The sequence below is a fragment of the Xiphophorus hellerii genome, chromosome 14 (genome assembly GCF_003331165.1).
Source record: "Xiphophorus hellerii strain 12219 chromosome 14, Xiphophorus_hellerii-4.1, whole genome shotgun sequence".
Taxonomy (NCBI): Eukaryota; Metazoa; Chordata; class Actinopteri; order Cyprinodontiformes; family Poeciliidae; genus Xiphophorus; species Xiphophorus hellerii.
In genome coordinates this window covers 4,035,294-4,058,072 of record NC_045685.1, presented here as the reverse complement: position 1 = coordinate 4,058,072, position 22,779 = coordinate 4,035,294, and the positions used below count along the sequence as shown (strand labels likewise).

General features: G+C 41.4%; 1 protein-coding gene across 7 annotated transcripts in view; it reads right to left on the bottom strand.

The window, feature by feature from the left end:
- nrxn2b (neurexin 2b) overlaps positions 1–22,779 on the bottom strand; it is an 813,260-nt gene that overhangs the window by 438,313 nt on the left and 352,168 nt on the right. For 6 of the 7 annotated variants that reach the window (XM_032584259.1, XM_032584258.1, XM_032584254.1 and 3 more), the window contains 5 exons: positions 21,754–21,915; positions 12,994–13,432; positions 9,691–10,074; positions 5,333–5,536; positions 1,060–1,086 (listed from right to left, as the gene is read on the bottom strand). In XM_032584259.1, the coding sequence (XP_032440150.1) occupies positions 1,060–1,086; positions 5,333–5,536; positions 9,691–10,074; positions 12,994–13,432; positions 21,754–21,915 (1,216 nt within the window). The remainder of the gene's footprint in view (positions 1–1,059; positions 1,087–5,332; positions 5,537–9,690; positions 10,075–12,993; positions 13,433–21,753; positions 21,916–22,779) is intronic. The other variant, XM_032584256.1, reaches the window with a different exon arrangement.

Sequence of the window (22,779 nt, the reverse complement as noted above, 5' to 3'; positions counted from 1 at the left end):
CCAAATACAACGATAAAAGACTAGCATTTGGTATAAAAAAAACAAAACAAATAACACTGTATTGATAGTTGATTGTGTAAACTGAAAGCTCGCTGTAGTAAGAAAACTTTAAAAGAAACTAAATTTAGGTGAAAAACTTCCCAATTAGAAGAGCTCCACTAATTGCTGCCTCAGATGCTCTTAAACTCCTCATGTCAGCCCCTCACCCCACACATTTCTGTTTCCAAAGAGCTCAATAAATCAACAAACAAACATACACACACACGCCCACCCACCCACACACACACAGAGCTGCAAACATGAGGTTTTCACCACCATACCTGGGCACCACTTACCTGCAGGCTAGTTGTTCAATTGTCAGGGGCCAAGACAGAAATAACAGTTTGCTATTATTGTGTCTGCATGAGGTAGAAAAACATTAGCTCCCTCCGAAAAACAAGCAACACGGCAGGCAACGCCGCGTCTCCGTGGAGACGCAATTAGCTTTCTGGGGGCCAAAGATACAATTTGTCCCGCGCAGAAAACAAGCAGCGCCTGCGTGCGCAGACATGTGGGACCCACATTCAGTGGCCCGACATGGAGGAAAAGGGGCGACATAAAGTCAAGCGGGCTTTTTTCTTGGACTGATTTTTTTTCTTCTTCTTATAAATAGAGCTGACAGAAAGATTTCAATATACTCATAACAAGAAAGAGGAAAAGAATATTTCAAGGTGTCGCAAGTGGAACGTTACAGGGCAAAAAAAGTCTGATGATTATATTTGCGAGACATTTGTTAAAGCTGTGACAGAAAGAGTAAAACGTTCAGACATTTTTAAAGAAACTAACAGAATGTAGAAAAGAAAAGACAAAAAAAAAAGGATTTTAAAACAAAAGAAACGGATGGACAAAAAAGACGTTAATGAAAATGAAAGACAGCAGAAAAATGAAAAACACAAGAAACGTGAAACGGTCGTAAATTACGATGATACGAGAGCGAAGAGAGCGCCGACGCACAACTCAGGAGGGTGACACACGTGAAATGTACACATTTTAGTCAGAAAAATGGATAGAACCACTTACTGAGGCTACAGTCTATCCTGATACAATCTGGCGGGAGAGAGAGCGAAATGGTGAGAGTAGGAAAGAAAAATAGAAACAGAGGAAAGAAAGAGAAAATAAAGAAAGAAGAAAAGAGAGAAAAGAGAAACAAGACATTTTACATCCTTCAAGGTACATTCTGCAGACAACCAAGCATTGTTCTGAGGCCACCATCCGGGGACAGGCTCTTAGTCAGGATCACCCTCTCGCTAAAATGCCCAACATCCATATTTTATCCCATCCAATGAAAGCACAGGAGAAGGCAAGACTTACACCCAGAGGTTTTACTATGGTTTCTTTGAAATATTTTTCATGTTAGGAGGCAGAGTGCGACTAAACAACTACTACAGAGTGAGATTAAAGAGAGGATTTTGCAGTGCGATATTTTAAACCTCACTTTGAAATCACAGCACTTTTAAAAGGACACATTACTGAAACTGCTAAATGAAAATGTTTTCTTCAACTTTGATGGCGTGTGGAGCGTGTCGCCTTTTTAAACTTTAACTTCAGCCCTGTTTCCTGCTTCTTAAAGCTCCGTTTGCCTTCTGCAGCACTTTGATTTATGAGAAAAACTCCCAACAGTGTAAAAGACAGAAAGGGTGATCTGCACAGCCCAGCCACCGCATGCCTGCTGCACACACGCACAAAAATATGAAAAAAACTGCTGTAATTCATCATTTTACTCTTGCTTTATGATTCTGGTTGCTTAGCTTAAACTGACCCACAAAATCCCTTAAGCTGAAAGCTACTAAGTAAAGGGAATTAAAAACCACTTAAGTGTCAATTTGTTGCACCCTTTGGATTCGTCTTTCAGTCTAGCTTAAGTTTCTTGTCCTGAAACATGAAGCACGTGTGCAAATGGCATTGTGGCTCGGCCGTGGTCTAGAGCTGTCAACCGCTACAGAATAGTGGACACAAACAGCCAGAGACCAGTGTCACCGCGGAGACGTGTGGCAGGAATGCAGCGCAGCTTTGTTGGAAGTTCGTTGTCCCGGGTTCCGTCTGGACAAACCAGGACTTGGGTGTTTTTTGAAAGTTTTCAACATTTTAAAATATAGTTAATCTCGCTGCACTTAAAGAAAAAAAAAAAAGTTAACCAATCTATTGAGTTGCTATTAAGAAATGACCGTCTGCTACAGTTTCAGTCCAATTGTAACCGTTGTTACTGATCCATTACGTTTGGATCAGATGAATTTCCACCTGATTTGTTGGATGCATTTAACTAGTAAAAAATAATTTTTCAGCGAAATTTTGTTGATTTCTTAATTTTCTATTATGAAAAAAACGTGTTTTACTCCAAATTAGCTCCGTTTCCATTGCAAATTTGTGCAGAACTTTTGTCAGTAGTGTCAAAAACACACAATTTGGTAATTGTGGTGCTTTCATTAAATTAGAATCACAATTAAAAATTACACATGAATAAGTGTGTTCACACAATAAGCCATTAAATGATCTTCCAACTACTTCCTGTCGTCTTCTTCTTCGTGGTTTGTGCCAGTGGCAGCCTCCGGTTGTCGATCATGTGACTCGTGTGATGCGAAAAAAGTGTTTCTGTTGCAGTTTTCCAAAAATAAACCAATTTCGATACGGCTAAAAAAAAAACCCACAACCAAACATTTTATTACCATTGAGCAAATGTATTTTCTAAATGTCGAATTGCGCACTTAAACGCTCAGTGGAAATGCCGCTAATTTGTCAGGAAAAGAGAACAATTTGGAACAATTTGGAATAATGCTGTGACATAAAATGTGGAAAAAAATTGAGGAGCAGTGAATAGTTTCTGGACTGTGTCTAACAGAGTCGGTAGTAAAGTGAAGCCCGGTGCTTTCGCGGCCTGGCCGGACTCGGTAGGTCGCAGCATGGCTGCGGCTGCTCCAGCTGTGAGCTGGTCTCTCTGGCTGTTTGATCCGAGGGCCGCAGACATACAGGCCGTTGAAGGGATGAAAAGTTCCATCGTCTGAGCTCTGGCCAGATGGGATGTTTATGAGTGAAGAAGAGATAGAGAGAGAAAGAGAAGGCGGAGGAAGCGAACCTGAAAAGGATCAAGTTTAGAGAGAGCGAGAGTTTTTTTAAAATTTTTTTTACTGTCATCTCATTGGGTGACTTAACGTTACCACCTGACGCGCCTCTGTCACGCTCGTCAAGTACTGACTTAGTGTATGAAAAGGTAGCAGGTCGGGCACATCTTACCCATGTAAATATTCACTCTAATGAAACAATATGGAGCTAAATTAGTATAAAAAAGATTCACGAAGCGTACAACAAGATTTGTAAGTGGATGACATAATTAACAAATGTGTATGACACACCGTCAACATTCACATATCTGTACAGATGCACTGATCAGATATTAATATTAGTATCGGTCCCGATATTAAAAAACAATTCTAGATGGGGTATCTGTGACAATGTTTATGATCCATAAGGGCAGATCTATTCAGTCTAATTCTATACTAATGTGCATGCTTTATTATTTATTTTATGTTATATTAACAATTGCACTTTCTGAATCATTTGAAAAGTTTGTTGCAGTTTATTATTTACTCTACATTGGCTGTTGTACTCTTAATTGCACTGATTAAATACATGAAAGCTGTTTTTCCATGTTGGACCTGCCTTGTGAAGCTGTCGGTGTATTTAAGTGTGAATTATCAAACAAATTTGTAATACAGCACAAATATCCAAATGTTACAGAATTAAAATCGTAATGCTGCGTCGAAGGCAGAAGAACGTCTCGGATATCTGAGCATTGGCATGGTTTATTGGAAAAATGTTACTTTTGATTTGGCCCAGGAGCCGAAAACCATTGCATTAAAAGACGTGCACTCACGCAAGTTACTGTATTCTAAAACATATTAACTTTGTAGACTGTATTCCTGCAATACACTAAGTTAAATAGAAAGGTTCTTCTTTTCCTAGAAAAATGTTAAAATCCCTGAAATCTAATGAGAGCAGCGGTGCCATCTTGTGGCAGCTCCATCATAGGCTGGACTGACTAATTTAGCTCCATAAAACAGAAATATAACTGGTCTGGCTTCCAGTAGTCCGCCTCTAATCCGCAACAATCTAACTTCCAAAGTGTTCTCTTTGTAGGATTTCACTGACCTTCTCTTGGGGAAAAAAGGGGGGTAAATTTTAGCTTATTTTAGAAGTTTCTCCACATTGAGCTGGTCGGTAATGAGAGAATTCATGAATTCAATTGCGAGTGAGAAGAAGTGAAACTGACCTTCCTCCCAGCTAACTCCATAAAAACATGGAGAGAGAGGGAAGGAGAAAAGGAGAGAGAAAGAGAGAGACAGGTGCAAGTCACCCTGAGGCTTTTAGAGACAGGCTGAAGGGTTGAGACCCAGGGCCAGGCCATGGATATTATTAGAGATGGATCTTTTTGACAAGGTTAGGAGATTGAGAACCTCATGGAGGAGGAAAGAAAATACTGAATGGAGAGGGATTGAAGAATATGAAGAGAAATTACAGGAGGGTGGCTCACCTTGTGGACCAAATGCAAGGGATGCTTTTTATATGCAAGATTATTCTCTTTTAGCACAAATGCAATCAGTGGAGGAAAAGTTTCTAGATTTTTTTGCTCCGTGTTCTTAAATGGCCTGTGAGCACTCTGGTTATTCATTTTGTGTTTGGGGTGTTTTGCCCCGAATTAGGCAAAACGCCTGTGAGATATAGATTTAAAGTCACTCATTGTCATTCGACCAAAACATTTATTTAAAATTTACAATTGGGAAACTACATAAACATCAGAACCTTCTCATGACTGCTATCTATCTATTTTGAATATCATTGATGATGAGCTCCAAGTGTTTGAAAGACCTCAATGTCATCACCCTAATCTTTAGCTTTCTTTGTTGCAATTGGCCTTTTTTTTTACTCTGACTGCTCTAGTTAACACTTAAATAATTACTACATTAGTTGATTATTTCATAATTGATCCGATTTTATTTGGGCTGTCCAACTCCAAAGCATGAAAAGACTTCCAGTCAGAATAAATATGATGGGAAAATTACAATTTTATGCTAACCCATACACCTTGGACTTAACAGCGTATACTAGACATTACAAAAACAAACAGGCACACCGGTAGACATGTGTGTCTATTTTAGGTAATGAACTATGAAATATTTTTGCACTGTCAAATTTAGAAACTTTTCTCCATCATTTAACAAGAATCTGATATTTAACAAAATAGTCAGTACGAAAAGGACGGGGGGAAGAAAATGGAAGAAGGAGAATGAAAATGGCTTACCGAGGTTGACAGTGAGTTTGACCCGGCCTCCGTCCAGCTCCAGGCGCAGGGTGTCCGCCGACTCTTTGGAGGTGGTGGCCATGAGCAGGCCGTATGCCCGCTGCGACATGAAGCGCAGCGCCACGTCCTCGGCCTCCGTGTGCATGGTGATGGGCATGATGATCTTCAGGTACATGCTGCCGTCGTAACTCAGAACGGTTGCCTCTGCACAGGAGGGAGGGACAGAGTGGAAGAGGATGAGACATAAAGAGGATATGATGATTTGTAAATGTAACCCAAATGGAGATGATGCCATAATGTCAACACCCATGTACATTAGGTGAACCCAACAACTTTTTTGTCAAATCCTTTCGTGGTACAACTGCAATCTTTAATGTATTATCTTTAGATTTTATGTGCTAGATCAACAGGAAGTGAATCAGATTTCTTCCTTTGCTCTTGTAAATTAAGGAAACTTGTATAGCACTTTATCAAGTACAGACGACTCCAAAAACTCTGTGAAAACATTCAGTTATTCACAGTTTCCTGCCAGACCCGGCTGTGGGAGTGCTAGGGCAGTCCACCAGCGGCCCGCTGTGTTTTTGGTGTCAAAAAGCTAAAAGTTACAAAAAGTGAAAGGTGGATGAGCAGGCGTCTTAATTTGGAAATAAATTGCGTGAGACCAACATTACAGGTGCAATTAGCACGCCCAGTTCAATGCATCAACTGTAAACCTAGCTTAGTCGGTCTTTTCTGTCACTGCTAGCCCTATTTCAAATTATCAAATGACACTTGGCCTGGTGGGGGAGCAAGTTAAGCCTGGTGGCCCCCTAAGCTGATAATACACTGAGGGGAAACCCTGAATTCACCCATTGACACACAAATGGTGATAAGCCACATTGTGGACACTGCTGCCTTTGACCAGCCAGACTGATAGAGGCAAGGCTGCTGTGTACCGGCGCCCTCTGACCACCATCAGCAGGCGTGGTGGATGAAGTTTCTTGTCCAAGGACACAAAAACAGACACGGACGGAGCTGGGCCCAAACCAGCAACTCACCAGTTACAGAAGAAACTCCTGTAACTGGTGAATTGCCACCATCACCAATGCAACCAAATAGTTTCAGTCATTGCATTAGCATCTAGGACTGACAATCTTGGCAGTGATCTGACAAGCAGCCAAATGACTGCTGATAGCTTGAGGAAAACTGCAGAGTCACAATTAGGGAGGTAGAAATCTATGGCATCACATTTGTGCCAAAAACCCGTGGAGCGTATTAGGCAATCACAACATTGCATTTATTAAAAGACAGAGCGTATTCCCAGGCCCATGAATGCAGCACGGCAAGTAGCAACAATAAAGAGTATTAGTACCCTAGTATACTATTACTAGGGTACTAGTACAGTAAATAACAATAACGGGTACTAGTACCAGTACTAATACTAGTGTACACTAGTATTAGTATACTAGAACTACTGAACTAGAGTACCAGTACTGGTAGACCAGTGAACTAATAAATTAATAAATTAGTAAAGTTTAACTTTAGTCCTGAATCATTTGATTGGCCGGACTTTTTTGGACCTCCACCGTTAGACTTGGTCTTAACTGTAGAAGAAGAAGAGAATGACGTGGATTCAAAGCATAGAAGAGGAGGATGAAGAAGAACAATATGAAGGTAACAAAAAGAAGTTTGCTATTTGTAGCACTTGTTTTAAGCTGGGACATTTATTTTGGTAGGTAGCTGGTGACATCTTTAAAGAATTAGCCAGAGACTTGTTGCCAGGGTGTAGCTAAAGTTACGTTTTGCTAGTGTGCTAGTGCATTAGTACTCTCGATTGTTACTGCTTGGCGTGTTGCATTCATGTGCCTGGGAATACGCCAGCGATCAGAGATATATGCTCTCTCATTTAATAAACCGCGTTGTTGTGGTGGCTTAATACGCTCCATGGGTTTTTGGCACAAATGTGATGCCATACAAATGAGGGGGGGGAGGGGGGACAACTAAGTAGTACACTCCATAAGTCTGTCCTTTACTGCGACAAGAAGAAAGCCACTGTTCATGTGGAGCATTATGAGAGACAATTAGAGGCTAACATTTATTTATATCAGATCTAAATCCAACTGAGAGGCTGCTGTAAGACTGAAAAATCTAATTATCAGAGATCCTCTGCATCCAATCGAACTGAGTTGGATCTGTTTTCCAGAGACATATTAACAAAAGGATGTATAAGCTTCAATAGCCTCGTGTTGGTCTGCAAGGTCTAACAAAAGGGCCAGAAAAACTGCAGAAATAAGATCAAACACACATTGCATTCATCTCTCCATCTTTACACTTACAATGTAATACTGACTTATAAGAGCAGAGAGATTTGTGTTTATTTCTGATTGCATTTCAGAATAAGGGGACAAAATGTCAAGCACTGCTTGTTTTCGATTTCCAGAAGGGACACTTTAAATTTGGCATGCAGCTGGGATTAATGCACTTATAATGAAAGTTGCCTAGGAGACTGACAGTTCCCCTAAGGGCTGCTCTTCTCTAGCATGGCGAATTCGCATGTTTCACCACAGCCTGACGTGAGTCACTCACATCAGGTGTTCGCACGTAGAGCACGAGCACATCATGTTCTAAGACGGGAATAAAAATCCCAGTTATGAGCCAAGATTCAGGTAAAAACAGAGTGCTGAACAAAACCACCTTCTGGCAAACGTACAGCTCAAAACGATACAAATAATAATCATTTTGCAGCATTTAGAAGTTTGATTTCTTCAGGCAGCCCTCAACACCGTCCTCTGTTGTTTCTAAGTCGGTCTGTTTTGGTCTGTCTGTGGACAAATGTAATTCCCTGACACAACGTTGGTGTGTGGGTGGTTGTTAGAAAACTGTCTTGCTCCCGCGGTAACACTGAACACCACTAGATGGCAGAAGAGCGATGCGGAAAACCCCACCTGCGATCAGAGCGCCTGAGGACTAAACTGCGAACATATCACCCTTCAAAATGAAGAAATGTCATCGTCTGCTTCAGCTGTCTTGATTTGAATCCAATCTCTGTTTCCCTCATTACCTTCCTTGTCCCTCAAACTCTTGATACTGCCATGCCTCGCTCGCCTCCACAGACGTGCAAAAGGAAAAGAGAAAGAAAGGAAGAAAAAAAAAACCCAAGACTGATCTTCACAGAGCTGCTCAGAAACAGTATGGTCCTATTTGACTAGCTCACCCTGCGGCCCCCGTGGCGTATCACCCCCCACCCACCCGCCTTGGTTTGTGTGACAGGCACAGATGGTGGCAATAAGCCCGGCTGCACTGCCACACTGCTGCCAACCTCCCAGCCTGGCCCCCGCTCAACCACCAGACCCCCACTGCAACTGAGCCTCGGGCGGCAATCGGTTCAGACACAACTCCCTCTGGAGCTTTCACTCCCACTATAACAGCAGCCACTTAATTATGTCAACGAGCAGGGCAAAAAATATATATATTTACTTATAAGCAATAAAATGCTGTTGAAATGGGTATTGTTTGACTCTCCAAACCTGACAATTTCAAAACTTTTTCTTAAAGGGGCAGTATTATGTGTTCTCCAGCCACATAGTGCCATTTCATAGAACAGTCAGTTGTTACAAAAATGCTATATCAAATATGACTGAAAAGAGATTTGACTTCACCTTGAAATTGGGCCTCTGTCTCTTTAAGAACCTTCTACTCTTTCTGAAACTTCGCCTTCAGAAAGTAATCACAGCATGGCTCCTCTATTAACCCTTTAACAACGTTTTTACCAGTGTTGCCCTGAGAAGTAGCTCATATAACGAGCTCAGCAGGTCCACCAGGTGTTTGCTAATTGCTGCTGGCTAGTCTGAAGGAGCTGAGTGGGGAAGTTGCAGTGGAGGGCTGCTCTGTGAGGCAAAAGCTCAGAAAGTTGAAAACTGGGAAGCTTTGAAGGCAGTGCAAGTTTCACCCTGGCTTTTTGCACAGCTGAATGGTTGCCATGGGAGATTAACATATTTGTCAAACATGCATTAACGAATTAAGGCAACACTCCAGGTATGATTTTGATGAGGGAATAGCATTATAACATGATGTGAAACTCAAAACGCTCCTCTTTGGACCTGCAGTTTCCAAGTTGCATACTCAGCTCCTTCAGACTAGCTAGCAGCAAATAGAAAACACCTGGCGGAACCGCAGGGTTTTTAAAGAGACACAGGCCCAATTTCAAGCCAGTAAATTGCGATATCAAATCTGTTTTCAGTCATGTTTGACATATTTATAACAGCAGAAGGTGACATTAGTTACTTGATTGATGCTATAAAATGATATTATGTGAACATATAATACTGCCCCTTTAAAGTCTGTAAATGCCCTGGTATTTTTTTTTATGCGATTCTTACCTATCTCACAGTTGGTACCCAGGTATCCTGTGCCAGTGCAATCACATATGTACCGGTTCCAACCCTCCTTGCACAGGCCACCGTTGCCACACGGGGCACTGCTGCAGCGCTTCTGCAGCTCGCGGGTGCAGAAGCTGCTGACGCCCAGAGCGCTCTGGATCTCAGACAGGCGGCGGACGTCGCGGCTCTTGCCGTCGATGAACAGGTCGCGGACGCAGCCGACGTATCCGTAGTTCAGGAGCGCCGTCCAGACCTCTGGCGGCAGGATGAGGTCCGACTTGGACTCGGGCAGTCCGCCCAGGTACATGTCACTGTCCAGGTCCAGGATCTCACTGCCCTCTGGGGACAGGAATGGCATGCTGCGGCTGTTGACGGAGATAGACCCTAAAAAAGACCAACACAGACAAGGACACTAGTTAGAGTTAAGTAATGAGAGGAAAATATCTCCTATACGAACAAGGGAAATTAATAATCTGCTGTTTATTACTTTCTATTATATAATTTTAGACAAAATTTAATTTATGTGTTTTACTGTAGAACAACCCATAAAAATGACTAACTTTTTTCCGGAGAGGCTGGGAAAAAAAAAAAAAAGCAAGTGGGCGAATAAGTGCGAGGGGCCAGGAGGTGGAAAAATTAGGGTCGCACAACTAAGACAGAAGAAAGAAAAGGGAAACAGGATAGATGACAGAAGACGGGGTGAGCACATGTGTGTGTCTAATGTCTCTATAATAGGCTAAATAGAAGAGAAGGGAAGCAGAATGCAGCAGGGAGTGGGTGAAACAAAATGCCTCCTCTCCTTCTGTGATTAACGACTCCATCTTAATTTTCTATTAAAAGCCAATTACAACAGGAGCAGCGCTGGGATCGCATGCGCGCACGTACACACCGGCGCTCCTTCACACCCTTTCTCATTACGCCGCACCATTAGGAGGAGGTATCATGTCCACAAGGTGCTTTAACGCCTACGGATCACTCATCAGATGCCACGGATTGAAGAGTACTCCTGGTTGAGTCCAGAGGCATCTCAAGACATCACAGCCATGAAAAGCACAGATACTTTAAGTTGTAACACAAGTGGTTTTGTTACTATTGTGTACCATGGTGTAACATGAACAGAATGTGTCATAACTGTCTGTGGGAAACAGATTTGCCTATAATCATGCACTCCTAATCTGATGATCTAGCTACATTTTGTCCTTATACTTAGGGATGAACAATATATCGGCATCAACATCGGTATCGGCCGATGTTAGACTTATTGGTATTAGTCCGATAAATGTAAATGTGCCGATATTAATAACCGATATTTATTTACATCTTGTTGCTGTTTGTGTTTGGCATTTGTTTGGGATTGTAACAGTAGCTGCATTTCCATGAACCATAGAACTGCACAAATTGAAATAGCGAAAATAAACCCACCCAATCGAAACATGGCACTTTTGAAAAACCCAAGTTTTCAATAAATCGTTTTTGGGTTTTTTTGCACTGGGACAAGTATGTTCTTTCAGCCGTACCGAAACAGAAGTATTTCAAAAACTACAATGGAAATATTTTTTTTCATGTCACACAAGTCACATGATCAAAAGCTGGATGTTACTAAGGGCAAAAACCTAGAAGAAAACGACAGGAAGTAGTAAGTACAGGAAGTAGTAAGAGGATGATGGTTTGTTTTTATGTTTTTCAGACAATGTGCAACTGTTTACATCTGTCGCCGCCATGATTTTTAATGACTTGTCACAAGAACAACCTTAATCATGTGTGATTTTAATTTCTATTCTTATTTAATGGAAACACCGCAATTACAAATTTCGCTTTTTTTCACACTAGCAAAACATTGACAAGGACTTGCGCACATTTGTAATGGAAATGCAGCTAGTGATTGAGATTGAGCACAGGATTTGTGTTTATCTTAAACAGAGAGACAATGGTCAGTGTGTTGTAGTTGTTGTTAAAAAGTAAGGAAATACTATTGATAAATATCTGTTATTGACCATAGCACCAATTTTAATATCGATATTGAACTAAAATGTAACTTTTTATATTAGTGCGTTCCTGCCCTTATGCTCCAGCATTCTCATTCCTGCTTTGAGTTAACCATCCACATTGTATAGCCTCTTCTTGTTAACCCAGTGGGACCCTGTGTTCTGTTTAGATGTTAATAATTCTATTTTTTTCTTTTGCCATTTTTCTTTGCAAATTTCTGACAAATATTGTCTCCTGTCGCTGCCAGTTTGTCTTTCATTTCTTTTGTCATACACATTGCTATTTTCAAAGCGTGCTGCTTTGAGCATTATGTCCCAGCGCTTTGATGTCTTTCTTGGACGACCCGGCCCTTTCTCTTTGAAAAATGCTCATTTTTTCTGTACTTTCTCCAGATTGTAGGAACACCTCACTGTGAACAACTCGACAACATTAACACCCGGAACCATGTTTTCTATCAGGTAGCCAAAGAAATTTGGTTTGTGAACCACCATCGGCTCATATTTAATCAACTTGATCAGGCAGGACGTGTGATTGGCTACAGCACAGTGTGTATTACAGCAACTCTTCAGTGTGGATGTCGTAACTGAGTGAAAACTCCAAGTTAACTTTGTTCAGTAATGATAAAATATTTTATCACAACTACATGAAAGTACATGAAAGGAAACTGTACTTTGTACTATCTGTCAAGACATGGCAGCAGACTGCGGGACAGCGAGAGAAAGCAAAACTCACTACACATAAAAGCTGTGTAGTGCTGTGTGGAGGTAAATATAATGATGTAAAACACAGAGACAGTGAAAGACCACCTTAATCCTGTCTTGACATATTTTCTTAGATTGTAGATGTTGTAATGTTACCCGGTCTCTTACTACTGATTTTTCTAATTTCTTTTTTATCTCTTCTTGAAATAACTTTGGTATTCTGTTGTTTCTTAAAACTGTTGTTTATGTTAAGCCTACATTTCTAGCTGCTTATGTGAATAATATGTGCATTTATTGTCTGTTTGGGCAGTTGCTAGCCTGTTATGCAATAAACACCCTTCAACAATAAAGTATGTTCTATTCTATCCTAAGAGACACCATTAGTTCACTTTTTAAAAATTTCACTAAATTTCCAAAGCAAGAATATTCCACTATGGGACTAGCAACTTACATTTGGTCTTTCAAGCAATTTAAATGTCTCTTCTTGCATGTGTGCTACATACATTGACTGTAATCATCGCATTTTCCAGCAACACTACAACAACAACAAAAAAAACACGACTCCTACTCTCTGCAGCTCTAGATTATTTCTCTCCGGCTCATCCTGCTTCCTCACCTTTCCTCCCTTCCCTCTGGAAATCCACATGGCACCATTCTCCGTCATTGACCTTCTTGTTGCTGGCCTTGAGCTTTGTTTTTCCAGAGCCCATATCGATCAGCAGGTATAAATACCCGTCCAGCAGCTCCATAGCAAAGTAATCGGTCTTCAGTTCCCTCCCGGGCTTCTGCTCTTTGGGCCCCTGAGGACGTCCGTGGCTGAACAGCAGCAGTCCGCTGGGCTCGGTGGTGCGGAAGTCGAAGGAGATGGAGCCCGTCTTCTTGGTGTTCCACTTTGGCAGCGAGATGAAAGCTTCGGGAGCTTCGAATGTGACGGGGTCGAGAGCCGCCACGTCCTCGCAGCGGAACACCAGGTCGCCGTGCAGCGTGATCTTAGGGTCGCGGTCGATGGCCAGCCGGGAGAGCTCTAGCTTGAAGTCGTTGTTCTTGTACACCACCTGTAGGAGACATAACACAATAGGGTTTGACACTTAGCCACTTTTTATATTTAAAATGGCTACAAATTCGACTACAAATTGCAAAAAAAAGAGTTTAATTAGCTAATTTTCTCCCTTATGAAGAAATTTTATGTGTGCAGCATTTCATGTGAGGCCGCTTTTTCTTCTTCTTATTATTAAACATCATAAACATCAATCTGCCAATGGGACCAACGGAAATTGGTCACTTGGCTATAATATCATGTATTTGCATGTAAATGTTAATTAATACGTAATGTCCCCATTTTTATTTTAAAAATAGATTTGAAATAATCAATAACAACAACAACAAAAAAAACTATTAATGTGTGTGTGGCCAAAATTCAAATCTATGTTCGGTATAATATGAACCGAAAGACTGACAGCTCTGGTGGGGGGTAGCCAATCAGATTCCGAGGGTAGCCAGGGTGCCCAAAATAGCTGAATGGGTAAAAAAGGAAAGAGTTTCTCTTGGCTTTTTAGTTCAGAACTTGCATTAGGTGAACAGAACCTCTAACGAGACATCTAAGTCAGATAAATGTTCGGTTTACTGACGCTGAATTATTTGTTGAGGAAAAAGCCTTTTCGCCTCAAACTCAAACGGCGAGCGACCACTCGGGGCAACGCGTTATCCGAGACGTGCCTTCATTCATTTTAATGCCGACAGTCAGGGCTGTGTGTGTGGGGGAGGGGGGGCACATCAATCCGCGATTAACACTTTATGAACTCCTCACCGTTTCTCCAAAAAAACAGACAATGTGCAAACCATTTTGTTGCACCAACGAAACCCAGCTCAGGGAACGAAGCGACAAAATAAATGACGAGACAACGCGCAAAAATAATAAATAAAGGCTCTGGGGGAAATCCAAAAGCAGACTAGCGTGAACGTTGCCTGCAGCCTAAAGGTCTCCGAATGCCTTTGATGGAGCACAGCTTTATTGTTTGCAATTTAACTGTGTGAACCTCTGCGCCTTACCGAGTGTATTCAGAACAAATTAGCAGCTGCAGGCGAGATAAACTCTTGTCTTTATAGTTTTGACTTTGTTTTCAATTGTTGAGCACACAGTACACAGCATTCCACAGACCATCCTCAAGGCAACATTGCGAAAAACGATGAGATTTCTCAGTTGTTGTTTTCTTCCTGTTCCACTCCTCGTGCTCACTCACACCTACACAAACCCGATAAAAGTCATCCGAGTGGAAGAATGCCTTTTCTACATTCCCTTGATTTTTTTTTGTTTGTTGTTTTTATTATGCCGGTATCCAAGCTACAACGTTAAGGAGGTTGTTTTGTTGCTGCAAAATCACAGGGAAGCAACCTGCTCTTTCTATCTGATTAGTGATAGTGTTGAGTTTGTGGAGATTATGCAGCAGGCGAGGCCTAAACAGAGGCATGTCATAGATTAGCAGGTAAAAAGTTGGAATTTGATCAGAACGCAGGTGAGGCAAAAATTTCTAATGGAGCGTGTTCTCAATTCAGCCGTACCGTACCTTGATTACCACTTCTCTTTTTGGGTAGAAAGGGAAGGAAATATTAGGGTGACACTCATAAATCGACAATGATTTCTTTAACCCTTCCAGACTGAACGGATCGGTGACGACACAGCCAAATTTGCAGTACCGTAATTCCGCGACACTTTGAGCTAGCTGAAAAATTCCAACGGTTTCTGAAAGGGGAGACGTTGCACTTTTCAATATTATTACGGTAATTTCACTCCGACGTAGCACGGAGGGAAATTAATCTGAGGGGCACTCTTTTAGTAGACGGTATATTGCGAAAATAACTGCAAGATATTGAAAGTTGGATAAAGGGGCAAATATATTTACTCACAGGACAATTAAAGAACTTCGTACAGTTAAAATAAGTAAAAAAATATCCAGGGAGAGATTTGAAACGTAGAACTCAAATGGTTAATTTTGTGTGATTGGGTGATACTTATATGAGAAACTGCTCTTACGAATGTCGGAAAATCCTCCACTGGCCCCTTTTGCGCTGAGAGACGACTGGCTGATAAAATTACTCACCAGGTCACATCATTACAGGTGTGGTTAACAATACTCATCCCACCTTATATATATATGTAGAGCAATTCTTACTATTGCTCTCAATCCTACTTTTTTCCTCTTGTAAGAGTCTCTCTCTCAAACCAAAGACAGAATGTTCAGCAAGAGCACTTCAATGGTAGTTTATTCTTGAACTGAAGGCTGCTTTGATCATCTTCTCAATTGGCAGCTCCACCGCAAAGTACTGTACACCTCCTAATGTTGTCATTAGCAGAGATTAGTCCTGGTAATTAGCCACGATAACACTAAAACTGGCAGCTAATAAGGCGTGAACTTGCCTGAGATAATGTGTAAAGAAGTAAAAAAAAAAAAAAAAAGAGTGCAAAGGAGGGAAAAGCTTTAAGAGGAAGGTAAATATTCATGTGTGTCTTCGGGTTTTTATTTTAGTTTCCACAAAAGTCAGCCTGGTAGGATTCATTTTACAGCGACGCAAAACAAAGTGAAGTTCTCTCTTAAGTTTTTGATGAGCATGGTTGATGAGAGCAGCTATACTCCAGGAACATCAAAATGAGTGATGAATAGCATTGGTCATCTCATTATTTTATTTGTTTTGCAGTTGCTTTCTTAACACCACCAACTCTTAACTTCTGTAATTTTCTTTGCTTCTTTGCTTGAATTCGGTACGTATGGAAAGTGTACACAGAAAGCTGTTAAATCTGGTTTAATCCAAGTTTAGTTCATTTGCCTAGAAATTCCAATGCGGACCATAAAATGAAACTCTGGTCCGCCTAAAAACCTCAGTCTTTGTTTCTGTTGACGTGTGGTTCAAATGCATATGTGAATGCCAAGCGGGCCAGAGACCGCTCCAAAAGCAGGAAGTGGACTACAGCACAGAGCATTCCGGGTAAATACAACCAAAACAAATGCGCTAGCAGGACAAACGGCTCAAAAGCAGAACTCCTACAACCGCTAGAATCTGACGCCACTCCGTTTTCGCTTACATTTGAAGAAAGAAGTTGCACTCATGTCTTCTTCAGAGGTTTTCATGTTGCTTCCTGCTGTGGTTCCTGCTGCAGCGCCACCACAGGTGAGGAGGTGAGCAGGTTTTGGTCCTCACTTGAACCAAGTCTACCAGATTGTTGGTGTGAAAACTGCCTAAGAGAGAGGCTCTAAATGTGACCCGAGAACCATTTCTCCAGTTTAAAGAGAGTGGTCCGAAAAACAGAAAGTATCGGCGGTATGGATGGAAAGAACAAGTAGACTGGGTTACTAGAGTTGCTGATGCTTCTGTAAACCAGAATTCTAAATAAGGTTTTGCAGAACACCATTCAGCGAACCTTGAAGTAGAGAGACTACAGCAGCAGAGGGCCACTTCTGTCAACTAACATACCTCTGGTAGCCTCATCCTGACAAGAAATGCAAGTAAAAGTTAACTTGTGGTGTCTATGAGCTGCTGGGTGGACTAGCTCCACTAGATTTTATAGAGCAATGAACGTGAGACTAGAAGGAACTGCAGATAAGAAGAAAGTACATCAATGTGAAAAAAAGAGGACAGAATAAAAGAGAAAAAAATAGTAGGAGCGAGTGAGGGCAAAGATGAGGGCAAGAGCATTCACCCAGTGCACAGAATCAATCGAAGAAATCAATTTTTAATTTGCCCATCAGGATGGAGAAGCAGGTTGTACCAAAGACTCTGCTATGGACTTAATTACACAAAACCGTCTCCCTGCGAAAAAGGGAAAAGATGAGAGGCCGAGAGAAGAAGAAGGGACAGAGACGAGCAGAGAGAAATACAGGAGGCGTGACAAGGACAAGCAGGAGCGCGGGCGCTGATGGAGCGGCTGGTGTGAAATGGGTGATAGCAAGGTCAGTGACTGGGAGAGTAATAGAGCGTCGGAGGTTTCAGGGGAGGGACAGATGGTGACACACAGAAGAAGAGTCAGTGGAAACAAGACCCAGGGAAAGAGAGAGACCTGATTTCACGCTCCACCTCTCTGGGAGGAGGCTCGAAAACACACACGCACCAAGTACATCACACGGAGTATGATCATAGCATGTGGGGTGACTTTGAACACACACACACGAAGAAGCACAAACACCAGCCCACCAAATAAAAAAAAGAAAAAAACTTCATATGACTTCAGTGTCTCTTTTGGTGCGTCTTTTTACTCTCCTCTTGCTGTGCTCTTCCTTTGGATTTGTGCTGCCTGGGGTAGAGGGAGGGGGGATCTGGCCAACCGTATCAAAGGCATTTGACCACGGTGGCGGCATGAAAGCCTTGCCCCGGACCATAACCAGTGATAATCCAAGCTGTGCCACAGAAGCAGCAGCACAGGATGAAACGCACTGCGGGTCTACACCCCCGCACTCACTCGCAGGTCTCCCTCCTCACTTTCAGCCACTACAGTGCTACCTGGAGCTTCAAATCACTCTGATTGCAGGTTTTCTCAACGCCTTTCTTCGTGGTTGCCTCTCTGACTCAGCTCAGATCATGGAGTCATTAGAGCTTGACTGCAACTGAATTTGTCAGGCCATGAGGCACAAATCCTGGGAAAAAGAAGTGTAAGGCAGGGTTAAGGGTACGCCTTTACTTTCGGCGAATTCAGTGCTACCTGGAGCGCCAAGTCATTCCAAATGCAGGTTTTCTCAACACCTGGAAATACTTGTGTGGGTTCTTATTAAGAAACTTGGTTTCACTGGACTGAAAAAGAAATTCTCTTGGTTTAGTTTAGCGTTTATTGTAATCACGCATCTCTCAAAAAATTGGAACTAAGCACATAGAAAGAACTGGATGTTATCAGTGCTCACAAACAGGTGATTTAAAACAATTCTTTGTATTAATTTCTTAAACTAAAACTGTTCTGATCTTTCATTGCCAGTTTGAGACATGACTTACTGCAGAAACACAAACCTGTTTGAAAAATCGCAGATCATATACAGTATGTTATTTTCAGCAGGGGACATGCTGGAAGATGCGTCGAAGCTATCGACGAATGGCAGAGCTAATTTTTTGCTTAGTGCATTTGATACTTTGAAAAAATTTAGCGCATTTAGCTTCCCCTGAATGAATTTTTGCGGAAAATTTCAAATAACTAATCTAATTGGCTGTTTTGTAAACTTTCAATTCAACAAAGTTCGACATCTGTGTCAAAGTTTTGGTTATCGACTGTTAAGAATTCTACTAGTAGTTGCACATTTGTAGTCACGCTCTTATTTTGAAGTGGGCGAACACTGTTTATTCAATGATTCCATTTCCTTTTCTTACAATCTCCACCAGTGATCCTGTGCAGCAAATGACATTTATTATGTATTCAAAATTGTTGCTGTAGAACTACAGCCTATAGATCTACTTTATGAATGTAAACTGTGGTCAATTGGGCAAAATTAGCAACAAAGTTAGCAATACTCAACAACGGTAAAGCTGAAACCGTGAGTGAAAGATCTGTTCCAAAGAATGACTTCCTGAGGGGCATACCAAACAGGTAGGTGTGTAATATTGTAACCCTGTTGACAACAGTGTACTGTGTGACAAATGTTGGAAATCAATATGGCTAAATTTAACGCTTCAACATTAGTTTCTGCTAAATAACATGTTGGTATAGTGCTTTAATACTAGTGGAACTAATGGTAATTACAGGTAAACGTAATTGTATTTATATAGCACACTTTCAGCAACAAGGCAATACAGAGTGCTTTACAGGAACTAAAAGAAAATACAAACAAAATAAACTAAAAGAAAGAGCAAAAGAAAAAAATAAAGCTAATAATGTTGCTCCAAAATAAATAAACTAGATACTTCTATTCAGGGTTGGTAGATAAGTATAAGTAAGTATCATCTGATCTGATTCCTTTTCTGGTTTGGAACAATAGGAGTCTAAAAAGTAGTTGTTAAGGTAATTTTTCTGGGTTCCGAGTTCTAATCCATGTATTGGGTAGCTAAATAAGTGTAAGTAAGTATTTTCTGGACTTCTGGGTTGCTAGATAAGTATACGTAAGTATTCTCTGGATACTCGTATTCAGGGTTGGTAGATAACTATAAGTAAGTAAGTATCCTCTGGACTTCTGGTATGCTAGATAAGTACAAGTATTCTCTGGACTTTCTAAATATGCTCTAAATTTGTTAAAAGTAATGAGTACTCCACAGTTTCTAAGTAATAATAAAAACTAAATGTTCCTGTTCTGGAAAATTTTTTTCTGGATTCTAAGTTCGTTCTACTTATGTTTGTGTTTAGTGCTTTAGGATTAGCGCACCAAACGTTTTTAGTTAGCTGTTTTTAAAGCGACTGCTTTCATTCAGTCACTACCCAGTGCTTGTGACCATAGATGAGGGCAGGAACATTGACTGACTGGAAAATCAAGAGCTTCATCTTTTAGCTCGGCTCTCTCTTCACCACAACAAACCAATACAGCACTTTCATCATTGCAGATGCTTCACAATTCTGCCTATCGATGCCCGTCTTTCTCTCATTCGTGAACAAGACCCCGAGATATTTAAAATTCCTCCACTTTGTACGGAACCTCATCCAAGATGCTTTTGCATTAAACCCCCTACACTCTGATATCTTTTGGAGTCATCTGATTGCCTAATGCGTGTAATTTAATGTCAGTGTAAATCGATCTGTTTTGTGAAGGCCTCGGGGGTTTGTTAGAAAACACTGGTGAACAAAAAGCACCCTGGGGACCAAAGAACTCAGCAACCGGGTCAGGGATGAAGTAGTGGGAAAATTTAAAGCAGGGCTTTATTCTAAATCACCAACAACAGCTTCGACGTCTCAAGGAGTTCCGTTCAATTTGTCATCTGAAGAAAGAAAGATTACAACAAAACTACAAACTTGCCAAGAGAGGGACATTCAGCTAATGTGACAAGCTAGGCATGCGGTGAAGTAGCCAGAAAAGCAGCTCATAATAACTCTGGGGGAGCTTCAGGCATCTACAGTTAATGTTGCTAGTTGCACACACCACAAATCTGGACTTTATGGGAGTGGAAAGAAGGAAGACATTGTTAAAAGGAAGATATAACAAGTCTTGTGTTAAGTCTGCTACCGAAGGGGCACCGCAAACGTGAAAAAACCCCCAAACAAACTAAAAAACTAAATGGGTTATGTACAAAAGAGATCACAAATTCACTTCTTAGGCCAGATGTCAAATGCTGTGTAGTGGGAAACTAATACCGCAAATCACCCTTCACTGTGGCGTATCAAGGCATTGTCCCTAATTCCGTAGGGACAATGAAACTAGTCAGAGTTCATATGAGGATGGACAAAGCTGAACACACAGCAATACTGGAGGTACTGCAGACAGAGACATAACCACTCTCTGTAACATTTTTGATCGAATCATATTTATGGGTTAGTCGGAAAATATCTCCAGTCTCAAAAATTAAAGTTGCGGCAACAGAAAGCCCTACAACTCCATTTCCATTTCGCTGTCTAACACCGCTTATTTGTCTTCAACTCCTGTTCTTCCTGTTTGCTATCTGTTTTCTCTCCCATTCTCTTCATCCTTTCCCTTCACCGTGCTCTGTCTGTTCACTGACTATAAATCCTGTCTTGTCCTGACGAGAGAGAGGATAGTTAAATGCCTTGGGAGGTTTAGGACTCACAGGGGAACCTCCCGATGGCAAGCCAAATAATGAAAATGTAATTCTGAAGGCATAATTAAGTTAGAGATGATGTGATTACTGTGTGAGCTGTTAAAAGCGATGGCAAAAGTAATTACTTATTCAATCAGCAAGGTTTTATGAGGATATAAGATAGTACCATGCTGCTTTGCGTCTATACAAGCCATTACATTTACAAGAGAACATCAGTTGGGGCCGTGATTGGTCTTCATGACAGCTTGTTCATCTTTGTGGTAAACCTTTGGCGGCATTAAAGCCATTTTTTTGTTTACGAACTGAACTGAATCCTATTGGTGGACGGTATAAAACCGGAATACGGCCGCTTCCCCCGTCAGCCTGTTGTGGCGTTATTAATTTCTGCTTAAGTGTTTGGTCTATACCGGGGTTAGAAAGTGCAAGAACAACCACAGAGGGAATAAACACTTGGAAAGCAATTCAGAATGTTGTGCATCTGACACCTCCCACTCCAACATATGGGAATTAAATCTGCCCACGCCGATGAATCTCTAGAGACGGTGTCAGTCAACACAAAGGTGCTCACTGAAAAACGTGAGGATGACACTATTCTACGATCCAACATGTTCTCACTGCAACTGTGTTATGCAGCTATAACTGCATTTCACTGTGGAACCAAACAGACGTTGGCTGGTATTGTTTGATAAAACAAAAACAGACTCACATCTTTAAGGCAGCCCATAAAGTTGTTGCTGACTGGTGATCCAGGCAGGTCTGCCGTGTTGGGGCTTCCCCCGATGTAGAAGAAGTCATCGGAGCCCAACATGGTGTAGTCCTCCTGGGTGTAGCCAGTGGTGGTCAAAATACCATCCACAGAGATGGTCACCTAGTGCAGGCACCGGCCAAGAGAGACAGAAGTAGGAAGAGGGAACAATAGAGCAAGAGTAGAGAATGATAAGAGAGGAGAGAAATTAGAAGAAATGAAAGGGAGAAACAAGGAAGATTTTAGATTAAACGCCAGCGATGGGCAGGGCTGTGTCCTAGGGTGCATTGCTCTCTTTGGTGCTAGTCAGACTGAGGATACTCACTGCAGAGTGCACTTGTTACAGTAAGGCTAAGCCGTGAACTCCAATGTACTGATCACTGATGGTGTTGGAAAAAAGACGAAAGAGACAGTTTGCGTCAACTGGATTCTGGACTGGTTAAAAACGGGCTAGAAAACTTCAACCGGACAGGTGCTATTTTTCTAGTAACACTAATAATATCGACTATCAACTACCAAAAGTTCAATTAGTTCAATTCAATTAGGCTTAGGACTTGAAGCTCGTTCAACTTGTTTGCCAACAACCGAAGACGTGTTCTGAACGTCTTTCTTCTCTCTCTTCTTTGCTCCTGTTCTGTGTCCATTTGGTACATTCACCATTTTACCATTTGGTAAACGTACCAAACATAAGCCATTTGATCTTTACAAGTGGCCCTGTGTGCTTTTTTTCTTCCTCTCTCCCATGCCCGGCATAGATATTCTATAACATTCCTTTGCTGAACCAGTTTTCATTTCAGGCGCTATCACTAAAAATAGCTCCTGTCTCATTTTAATTGCCTCCAGACTCTTCATTCTCTGCAAGGTTACACGTTCTGCATTGAATGTTTGATTGCAGAGGGAGTCGACGGTGCCAGGTTGGAATGAGGAATCAAGAGACTCAGACGTAAGCTGAAACTATGAGATAGTGTTAACAGACGTGCAGAAACA